Source organism: Caretta caretta, chromosome 6, assembly GCF_965140235.1.
Source record: "Caretta caretta isolate rCarCar2 chromosome 6, rCarCar1.hap1, whole genome shotgun sequence".
NCBI classification, from domain to species: Eukaryota; Metazoa; Chordata; order Testudines; family Cheloniidae; genus Caretta; species Caretta caretta.
The window spans coordinates 98,277,929-98,289,498 of NC_134211.1; the positions used below are offsets into that span (position 1 = coordinate 98,277,929).

Here is an 11,570-nt window from a genome sequence, read left to right on the forward strand (position 1 = left end):
CAATAATAAAGATGTTATCTCTGTGTTTGTAGGCTGAAGTCACGTCTGCTCCAGATGAGTCTGAGAGAAGGATGGATGCTTTTCAGTACTCCTTGCCAAGGTGCCTGATCTGCAGAAGGAAATATTTCAAACATTCTTTATTGCTTGCCTTACACTAGTTATTAGGCTCATTGGCCATCATTGCCATTTCTGTCCGTGAGCCCTGTTTTATAGCAAGTTTTTGGAGATTAATGACTTTGTGCATAGATCAGGAAGCAATATTCACATTTTCCTTTTGATAAAATTCCAACATGAAGCCAATAAAGTGAGATACATGTGAAATAAGTGAAGAAAACTTTATATACTGTAGCATCTCTTAATATGTAGATCACTGTGTTCTTGCATCCAAATTTCCTGTGCTTATTTGAGCAAGAGTTTCCATTAGCCAGGAGTGAGTATGACAGAGTCAACACAGCTAATAACTCCTTAGACACACTAGAACTAAGATCAGAATTTACAAGCTATTTATTTTGTTAGGTTGGTGGTGATGGTGTAATTGATGCATTGCCATAGTCATGCATGAATAAATACCTTTCAAGGGAAAAAAGATCCCCAATATCTAATAATCTAAATTACTCATGAAGCAAGGCCATATACTGAATAGGTTCTTACCTCCATGTAGCAGTAACTGGTGATATTAAGTTAGACTGATGATGGTACCCAGGCTTTCACTTTTTTGTTCATGACTACCTTTTCTCCTCCCTTTTTACAATCCCATCCCTCCCACCTGTGCTTCAGCTACGTTGTAATGCTAACTATGCCCAAGATAGCAGACTGCCTCCTATGAGACTGCAGTGCTTTTATGTGTCCTGTTACCACAGCCTACCCCACCGTCTACACTAAACATCCACACTGCCAGCTGAGCCCATCGCTAACTATTCCTGGTAATCCACCTGTTGTCTGCCACAGAGGCTAAAAATAAATACTAAGTCTCATCTGAAGACAAAGCACAAGTGTGTTTTATATTCAGTTCACGCTATATTGCTATAGCAGATATCGCAGATATAGATATAGGTAAAACATCAGGATAAAATAGATTTAGTGTGTGATGTTTTCTGTAACGTAAGAGCCAGTGATAGGCAAACTATAAATCAGTGAGTCAATCAAAGCTCTACTTCTGAAATATTTTCCACTGGAAATCTAGGAAATATTGTAAATTTTACAGTGCTAAATGGCCTTTCTGGTTCTTGTCTAACAGTTTCTACCTGAAAGACAAAACAGAAATCGACCTAGTTTTCAAGTTCAGAAAGAGGGCATTAAGATGGAACTGATCTTTTGAGCCACCTCAAATTATCATTATGTTTACACCACCTGTACACAGATGCATTAGGAACCTCATAGAACAGATAGATAAGCTCTGGGCTCCCAAATGTTTGCAGTCTAGAATTTAGACACAAGATAAGTTATGAGGATATGCAAACAAGAGGGCATGGGGTAGGGTTAGGTAGAGTCACATAAATAAGATGCAGAGACTCCGTTCATTTGTGTACACTTCTTGATGAACTTCGAGACTATAATTTAATATGATAGGTATCTCACTTCTTGGTAGAAGTGTATGTGTCTCTAGAAGAGATTTAAAAGAGGCAAGAGTGGTGGATTGGTGGGCAGTCTCTGGGACAGTGTTCCAAGCATATGGGGCTAGGGCTGCCTGAATTTTGGGCGGGGGGGCACATAGTTTTGTTTGACTGAAAATGCATTTATCAGTGAATAAACTATTTGCAAATTGGTTTAGAAATTTAGCTATATTTGTTAGAGATTTTTTTTAAAGGGTAGAAAACACCTGAAAACTTAATGAAACAAAACAATGGAAGAATGTTGTTTTGGGTCGAATTAAATGTTTAGTTTGACCCAAAACAAAAGTTTGTTCGGGTTTTTCTGTATCTGTCAAACCAAAAAATCAATTAGTTGCTCAGCTCCATATATAGTGGTATAGAAGAAGTCATGGAGATGTTTGTATGACAAGAAATTAAATAATAGTCTCCTTTCTGTGCCAAGATGATATGTGAGTGCAGTGTGATTATTTGCATGAGTAAGAATTACATGCACCATATTAAATGTTCTACTAGAAGCACTAAATGGATTATAGAATGCTGTACTGCCATGATGGAGACCCAGGCTCACGTATAACATTGGGACTTTCTTTTCAGTCTGAGGGATACCTCAACGATACCTTCCATTGTTGGAGTAAGTGTTCTGACTGTCCCAGTATTAGAGTTTTGATGGAATAATAATACTCCTGAAGGAAGCTCTCGTCTGCCTTGAAGTTAAGAAGTGGAGTTTGCCCCTGGAGCAGGGGATTGTTTTCTATAGAGATGAAATGGATAAAGGATGTTAGTGACATTCCCATAACTCTCACTGATATAGCTAACCGAATTGTTACCACAGGGGTTCGGTGTTCTTTGGCAGACGCTTTGGGGTGAGGGCATCTCATGATTGTGGGTTGCTACAGAAAGAGAGTGAAATGCAGGGAATTGGAGGTTTCTAGGAAATTGCCTAATGCTATTTTTTTTAATATCTATTTTTCTGATTAGCACGACATCCATGTATTCTATGGAATCCTCAGCAATGAGAAAAATCCAGGCTGAGTAAGTATATTTTTTCTTCTGTCTTTTACTGGGTGAAACAGTAAAATGGAAACAAATTTAAAGTTCCTTTTAAGTTTTTACAAATACAAATTTAAGTTTCACTAAAAGGCATCTAGAGGCAGAAAGGCATCCTTTTAAAATTGGAAGTCAAATCCTACTGAGGAAAATAGAAAGGAGCATAAACTCTAGCAAGACAAATATGGAAGTATAATTAGGCAGGCCAAAAAAGAATTTGAAGAGCAAATAGTAAAAAACACAAAAACTAACAGCAAAAAAATGTTTAAGTACATCAGGAGCAGGAAGCCTGCCAAACAATCAGTGGGGCCACTAGATGATCAGGATGCTGAAGGATCACTCAGGGAAGATAAAACCATTGCAGAGAAGCTAAATGAATTCTTTGCATCTGTCTTCACTGCAGAGGATATGAGGGAGATTTCCACACCTGAGCCATTCTCTTAAGTGACAGATCTGAGGAACTGTTCTAGACTAAGGTGTCAGTAGAGGGTGTTTTGGAACATATTGATAAATTAAACAGTAATAAGTCATCAAGGCTAGATGGTATTAACCCAGAGTTCTGAAGGAAATCCAATAAGAAATTGCTGAACTACTGACAGTGGTATATAGCCTATTGCTTGAATCAGTCATTGTACCAGATGACTAGAGGATAGCTAATGTAATGCTGATTTTTTTAAAAGGCTCCAAAGATGATCCTAACAAGTACGGGCCAGGAAGCCTAACTTCAATACCAAGCAAATTAGTTGAAACTATAGTAAAGAACAGAATTATGAGAAATATAGATGAACATGATCTATTGGGGAAGAGTCAAAAGGAAATCATGCCACAACAGTCTATTAGAATTCTTTGAGCAAGCATGTGGACAAGGGTGATCCAGTTGATACAGCATACTTAGACATTCAGAAAGCCTTTGACAGGTCCCACGTCAAAGGCTCTTAAAGTAAGCAGACATGGGATAAGATGGAAGGTCCTTTCATGGATCAGTAACTGGTTAAAAGATTGAAAACAAAGGCCAGGAATAAATTGTCAGATTTTACAATGGAAGGAGATAAATAGCGGGGTCCTCCAGAGATTTGTACTGGGATCAGTGCTGTTCAACACGTTCATAAATGATGTGGAAAGGGGGTAACTAGTTAAGTGGCAAAATTTGCAAATGATACAGAATTACTCAAGGTAGTTAAGACCAAAGCTGACTGTGAAGAGTTACAAAGGGATCTCACAAAACTGGGTGACTGGGTGTCAAAATGGCAAATGAAATCAATGTTAAGTGCAAAGTAATGCACATTGGAAAACATAATTCTAATTGTACATACAAAATGTTGGGGTCTAAATTAGCTGTTTCCAGTCAGAAAAGAGACCTTGCAGTAATCATGGATAGTTTTCTGAATTCATCTGCTCAGCTGTGCAGCTGTAGTCAAAAAAGTTAACAGAATATTAGGAACCATTAGGAAAGGGACAGAGACAAGACAGAAAATATCATAATTCCACTATATAAATCCATGGTAAACCCACACTTTGAACACTGCATGTAGTTCTGGTCGTCTCATCTCAAAAAAGATATTTTAGAATTGGAAAAGGTAAAAAGAAGGGCAACAAAAATGATTAGGGGTATGGAACAGCTTCCATATGAGGAGAGATTAAAAAGAATGGGATTGTTCATCTTAGAAAAGAGACGATTCAGGGGGATATGATAGAGGGCTATAAAGTCATGAGTAGTGTAGAGAAAGTGAATAAGGAAATGTTATTTACCCCCTTCACATAAAACAAGAACCAGGGGTCACCCAATGAAATTAATAGGAAGCAGGTTTAAAACTGACATAAGAAAGTATTTCTTCACACAGTGCAGTCAACCTGTGAAACTCGTTGCCAGGGGATGTTGTGAAGGCCGAAAGCATAACTGGGTTCAAAAAAGAATTAGGTAAATTCATGGAGGGTAGGTCTTTCAATAGCTATGAGCCAAGGTGGTATGGGATACTAACCCATGCTCTAGGTGACCCTAACCCGCTGACTGCAAGAAGCTGGAACTGGACAACAGGGAATGGATTGCTCAATAATTGCCATATTCTGTTTCATTTACTCTGAAGCATCTGGCACTGGTAACTGTTAGAAGGTAGTATGCTGGGCTAGATGGATCATTGGTCTGACCCAGTATTGATATTCTTATGTTCCTATGTTAAAACAATAAATGAGGCACTGTAATAAACTATCACATCAGAGTCTGATCTGGATCTGACATGGCTACAAATAAAGAAATCCATTTGACAGCATGTGAAGTATCCCCCACAGCTCTAAAAATCAGGAAAACTAGCTACAACTTTTTTGGGGAAAAGTGACTAGATTCTGCTATTCTTGTTTATTCTTGTTCTTGTTTATTACTCGGAATATTTCTATGAAGACGGGACCTTTGTTTCTGTAGAGCTCCTGCTACTAGTTCCCCCCTTGATACCATGGTCTTTTCTTTGTATTGACAACATACATATATAACAAACATTTCCAGAGCAACCGAAGTGTAATGTTGCAAACAGGCATCAGGTGGAGAACAAGTAGCAGGAACAGAGAAACTTCTGAAAACAAAGATCCCCTTTTACATGCAATAGGAATGAAGAGGAAAGCACTTTGAAGAAATAGGATATTCAGAGAGGCATTAGTAGTATTTTGCACTTTCATAGACCCTTCCATCTGAATATCATAAAGTGTTTTGCAGACATTAGTGAACTGAGCATTACAATCCCCTGGTGAACTAGATAGTTATCCCCATTTCATAGATGTGGCAACTGGGTTCAGAAGGGGCTAAAGCCAGGAATAGAATCCAGATCTCCTTCCTGGTCTTGTACTTGTAGGGATGGGCAGCCCCGTCCAGATAAAGTCAGAACTCCTGCGCCAATCCTTCACTCCTTTTTAGAACCCAACCTTTTTTGAAGTTCTGAAACATATGGATAAGTTGGTTGATTGTTGTTATTTCCAGTGTGTATGCAGGAACAGAACTGATCATGAGGGAAACCATTCTCCTAGTATTTCTGGCCAGAAACCTGGTGAGACCCTAGAGTCAGAGATTGGAATTATATTCCCAGCTGTTACATTGACTTGCAAGTCACATAATTTCTCTATATCTTAGTTTCCCCATCTATAAAAGGAATGATAATGCTTCCCTATCTTGAAGAGGACTTGACTGAAAAGCACTTGGGAATCCTTGGAAGATGCTATAGAAGGGGAACATATTATTGTGTTCTTGTTATTGTCATTATTATTAGGATGTCTCAACAGAATTCCAAACTTTTGGAGGCTCTCCCAGCCATAGTGATTGGCATCACCACTGGCTCTAAGGAATTTTAGCCAAAGAGGTCCACAACACCTCAACACTCTTCAAGCAGTTGTGATGTTGAACTCCCATAATCCAAGCAACTCATTTTAGCTATATTATTTGTTTACTTGAAAGGAAATTTTACAACACATTACATCAATATATTTTTATGCTGATGCCTGATTAATTCTCTTACATATTTCTTAATGACAGCTGCTTGCACGTGCCACTGAGGAATACTTTTAATGCTTAGCTGTTTGAACAGTTTAGCGTTCCCCTGTTCTTCCTGGAGTAATTACAGGCTAAAACTCTTGTGTAAAAAATTCCTTAGCATCGTTACTAGTAAAATCTTTGCCTGTTAGCACTGAAAATATGTTAATCTGATGAACTTTCTACTCAGGGTGTTGTTTTTCTTTCTGTATCTCTCTGACTCTACAATTAAAATTGACTGTTATTATTATTCCTTGTATTACCATAGTGACTAGGAGCCCTGGTCATGGAGCAGGACCTGTTGTGCTAGGTGCTAGTGAGTTTCATTCTCTGATTCTCCTGCACTAGCTGAATGCTGCAACATTTGGGTTGCAGACACTGCAGAGGAATGTTTTTGCCTTGCTAAAGAGCTGTTTCCATTGAAATTTAAAAAGAAAGGATCAGAATGAGTGAAGTTGGCTCCGAGGTGTATACATTACCTCTCCCTGCACCAGCAATGCCTTTGCAGAACAGGGAAATGTTATCCTGAAGTAAGGGAGGTTTTCAGTGTAAACACTGCCCTCCCACCACAGAGTAGCAACTGAAGTTCCCTAGAAACCCCTGTGAATGCTGCTGAATCAGAGCATTGTGCTGCATCATGTCTTCGCCCCCTACCTGGCTAGCACTACCCATTTCTTGAGCAGTGTTGGCCCTTTCCAGATCTCACAGCACAAAGCAGGTTGTGATCTGTCACCCCTCCTGCAGGACTGCCCACCTCAGGAGCTCTGGACTAGTTTATACAAGAGCAGGAAGTTAACATAAAGCTTGACAATTGTCATAAATATAAAAGGAAGGGTAAACCCCTTTAAAATCCCTCCTGGCCAGAGGAAAAATCCTCTCACCTGTAAAGGGTTAAGAAGCTAAAGATAACCTCGCTGGCACCTGACCAAAATGACCAATGAGGAGACAAGATACTTTCAAAAGCTGGGAGGAGGGAGAGAAACAAAGAGTCTGTGTCTGTCTATATGCTGCTTTTGCTGGGGATAGACCAGGAATGGAGTCTTAGAACTTTAGTAAGTAATCTAGCTAGGTATGTGTTAGATTATGATTTCTTTAAATGGCTGAGAAAAGAACTGTGCTGAATAGAATGACTATTCCTGTCTGTGTGTCTTTTTTGTAACTTAAGGTTTTGCCTAGAGGGATTCTCTATGTTTTGAATCTAATTACCCTGTAAGGTATCTATCATCCTGATTTTACAGAGGTGATTTCTTTACTTCTATTAAAAGTCTTCTTGTAAGAAAACTGAATGCTTTTTCATTGCTCTCAGATCCAAGGGTTTGGGTCTGTGGTCCCCTATGCAAATTGGTGAGGATTTTTACCAAACCTTCCCCAGGAAGTGGGGTGCAAGGGTTGGGAGGATTTTGGGGGGAAAGATGTGTCCAAACTATGTTTCCCAGTAAACCCAGTTAGAGTTTGGTGGTGGCAGTGGAGATCCAGGGACAAAGGATAAAATTAATTTGTACCTTGGGGAAGTTTTAACCTAAGCTGGTGTAAGTAAGCTTAAGAGGTTTTCATGCAGGTCCCCACATCTGTACCCTAGAGATCAGGGTGGGGGAGGAACCTTGGCAACATTTCTGCAGATATCATTGTACTTTATACAGAGCCTATTTTTATTCACCCTAAACATGGGGCCTAAGTAACTGTGTCCCATCAGCCTCTTCTGTAAGACAAGAAGCTAAATTGGTCCCAAGAGCTATAAGGGTTTCCATTTTCTCCATGGTATTTGCTAAGTAATTTCCCTTAGCAGGTAGAGCTTCTTGCTCTGTTGTGTGCCAGATGTCTCTACTTTTAAACATTCAGACTGGATTTTCTGTTCTCTGTGCAGAGAAGAAGAGCTTCGGTATTTGAGTTTCATTGAAGATGTAACAGATGAAATTCTGAAGCTTGGATTATTTTCCAACAGGTTAGATATCTTTGTTTTAGGGTTTGTAGGGACTGGGCTCAAAACAGACTGGATTCTGTAAGCAGTGTGGAGTGCAGTATCTCTGACCCTGGTGACATTTTTATAATAAGATTTTGGCATTTAACCTCCTATTAAATACACTTCTAAAAACATAACTTCCCTTTGCTCTCATTCTCTCTCCTTTACTTTTACTTCTGTTGTAGATCTTGGCACATCTTCATAGTCTGCTCTCTTTCTTCCTCTCCTCTTTCATCTCTTGTCACTCTTCTCCTATCAGAGATGCATAGATTTTAAGGCCAGAGGGGACCATTGTAATAATCTAGGCTGACCTCCTATATAACACAAAGCAAGGAACCTCACCCAGTAATTTCTGCATCAAGCCCATAATTTCTGTTTCAACTATAACGTATTTTCTAGAAAGATCTCCAATCTTATAGACCTCAAATGATTGAGAATCCACCATGTCCCTTGGAAAGTTGTTCCAATGTTTATTCTCCCTTACTGTTAAATTCTGTCTGTGCACTGAATTCTCTTCCTCTGTCTCTCATTTCTCATCCCCAACAACCAGCCCGTTCTCTTTCTCTTTCCCTGTTTCCAGTCTCTCCTTTCTTTCCCTCACTCTCACTAATTCTTTTTTCTTTCTATTCTCAATCTGTTTCCTCATCCCCCCACTCTTTCCTTCATGCACATTCTCTACCCTTCTACTCCACTTTCTCGTTCCCCCACTTCAAATCAAGTGGAACAGAGGGGCACAGCCCATACCAATCCTGGCCCTGACAGGGATGCCCTAGCAGCATCTCCTTCCTGACTCTCTCCTCACAGTTTCTTCTCCCCAGTCTCTGAAGAAGGGACCAGAGGTTTTCTCTGCACCTTCCCCACAGGCCATGACAGAGGGCCTCAGGGATCTTCTCTCCCTTGCCATAGTGAGCTGCAGAAGCTGTGTTTTGTCTCTTCCCCCTCCCCAGGCCTGGGACAGGGGGTCTGCTGGGAGTATAGGATTATGCTTGTACCTCTGCACATCAGCAGTGTCATAAATATAAAGGGAAGGGTAACCACCTTTCTGTATAAAGAAAAGGAGTACTTGTGGCACCTTGGAGACTAACCAATTTATTTGAGCATAAGCTTTCGTGAGCTACAGTTTCCACAGTATGCATCCGATGAAGTGAGCTGTAGCTCACGAAAGCTTATGCTCAAATAAATTGGTTAGTCTCTAAGGTACTCCTTTTCTTTTTGCGAATACAGACTAACACGGCTGTTACTCTGACACCTTTCTGTATACAGTGCTATAGAATACCTCCTGGCCAGAGGCAAAATCCTTTCACCTGTAAAGGGTTAAGAAGCTAATGTAACCCCGCAGGCACCTGACCCAAAATGGCCAATGAGGGGACAAGATTCTTTCAAATCTGGAGGTGGGGGAACAAAGAGTTTGGGCTGTCTGTGTGATGCTTTTGCCGGGAACAGATCAGGAATGCAGCCTTACAACTCCTGTTAAATTAGTAAGTAATCTAGCTAGGAAATGCTTTAGATTTTCTTTTGTTTAATGGCCTGTAAAATAAGCTGTGCTGGAGGGAATGTATATTTCTGTTTTTGTGTCTTTTTGTAACTTAAGGTTTTGCGTAGAGGGATTCTCTATGTTTTGAATCTGATTACCCTGTAAGGTATTTACCATTCTGATTTTACAGAGGTGATTCTTTTACCTTTTCGTTCTTAAGATCCAAGGGTTTGGGTCTGTGCTCACCTGTACCACTTGGTGAGGAGTATTATCAAGCCTTCACCAGGAAAGGGGGTGTAGGGCTTGAGGGGATATTTTGGGGGAAGATGTCTCCAAGTGGTCTCTTTCCCTGTTTTTTGTTTAAAACACTCGGTGGTGGCAGCATACTGTTCAAGGACAAGGCAAAGTTTGTACCGTGGGGAAGTTTTTAACCTAAGCTGGTAAGAATAAGCTTAGGGGGTCTTTCATGCAGGTCCCCACATCTGTACCCTAAAATGCAGAGTGGGGATGGAACCTTGACAAGCAGTGACTATGGCAAGGAGTTATGGGATTGTGAATGCTTCAGCCTGTGGCGTCCGCTCACTCTACCTGAGCTGAGACTGGCTAAGACAGAGCAAGGGGTACATCAGTTAGTGTTCTCATTCAGCCCTATGACAAGGCTTGGCCCACTGAGCAAATGTCTGTTAGCATGTAGACACAATGTTGGCCCCTTTGTGACAAAGTATAATGAGGGCAATATGATTATTTCCCCTTAGTAAATGCATGAAGACTCTGGAGCTTGGATCCTTTACTCATATACGCTTGTTTAGGACATTGTATCTTTCTCTCCTCAAAATAATGATCTGCCTGAGCCTTACTTATTTATTTATTTTTAGGGCTTTGGAGAGATTGTTTGAGCGTCACATAGAGCAAAATAAGCACCGTTTGGATGAGGTATGTTTGTTTTCCAAACACAGTCTGTAATGTTCTCAGTCCATGTATGTGACTTCAGAGAGGTCTTTCCACAGTGCACTTTTAAAAATGCTGCAGATGTAATCATAACCCTCAATACAGATCCACCTTTTGAATGAGAGATTGTGTGCTGGTACTTTGTCAGCGGTGCAAGTGGGAATTGTGACCTTTCTAGATCACCCACATCATGCATACTTTCACACAGTGGGTAACAGTTATTTCAGCAAGTTGATTGTTTGCTACAAAGTAATTATAAGAATAATTAAGTTACTTGATTTTATGCATCCTGTATTTCCTCAAAAATGTAACTATATGGAACATACTAATTTGAAAATAAATTCTTAATACATTCAGCTATTTGGACTATGAAATCTGTTACAGATCCTGTCTTAAGACTGCAGGCAGCTGTGCAGTGGGCCATAAGTGATTAAGAACCTTATTTCTTCCCTTAAATTCTAGAACAAAATGCGCCACCTACTGGATGTCCTCAAAGTCGACGTGGGGTGCAGCACAGAGAAATCTGAGAGAGTCAATGGCAGCATGGAAGTGATTGACCCATTTGATCTGGAAAGATTTGAGACCTTGGACCAGCTCCAGTTTACCAGCAAAAACTGGAAACAAAATAAGACTACAAAAAGTGAAGAGTTCCTAAAAGCCATGGATTTATTATCAAAGGAGACAGACAAACTAAACCACTCCTTACACAGTGAAATGTCAAAGCAGACGCATGACAAGGATATCTTTTCAAAAGATATAACTGAAGTGGTGAGTGTTGGAACAGATCCTTACTCTTCAGTGCAATCTGAAGAAGCCTCAGGTATTTCACACACATTTGAGCCAACACTGAACTCAACCACTTGTGACAGTGACTTTGAATCAAATAAGGAACTTGATGATCTTGAGGAAAACTTTGCAGAGGCCCTTCAAATTTCCTCTATGTAAAGTAGTAGACAAGAACTAGCTGCAGAACAGGACAGTAGACTGTTGCAGAGAGCTGACATTTGTTAAATAAATGCTAGTGAATCATTCATTTTA

General features: G+C 40.0%; 1 protein-coding gene across 5 annotated transcripts in view; it reads left to right on the forward strand.

Moving 5' to 3' along the window:
• SPATA7 (spermatogenesis associated 7) overlaps positions 1-11,570 on the forward strand; it is a 79,883-nt gene extending 68,313 nt beyond the window's left edge. For all 5 annotated transcript variants that reach the window (XM_048854621.2, XM_048854620.2, XM_075129822.1 and 2 more), the window contains 5 exons: positions 33-100; positions 2,571-2,624; positions 8,015-8,092; positions 10,460-10,517; positions 10,995-11,570. In XM_048854621.2, the coding sequence (XP_048710578.2) occupies positions 33-100; positions 2,571-2,624; positions 8,015-8,092; positions 10,460-10,517; positions 10,995-11,477 (741 nt within the window). In that variant the 3' untranslated portion in view covers positions 11,478-11,570. The remainder of the gene's footprint in view (positions 1-32; positions 101-2,570; positions 2,625-8,014; positions 8,093-10,459; positions 10,518-10,994) is intronic.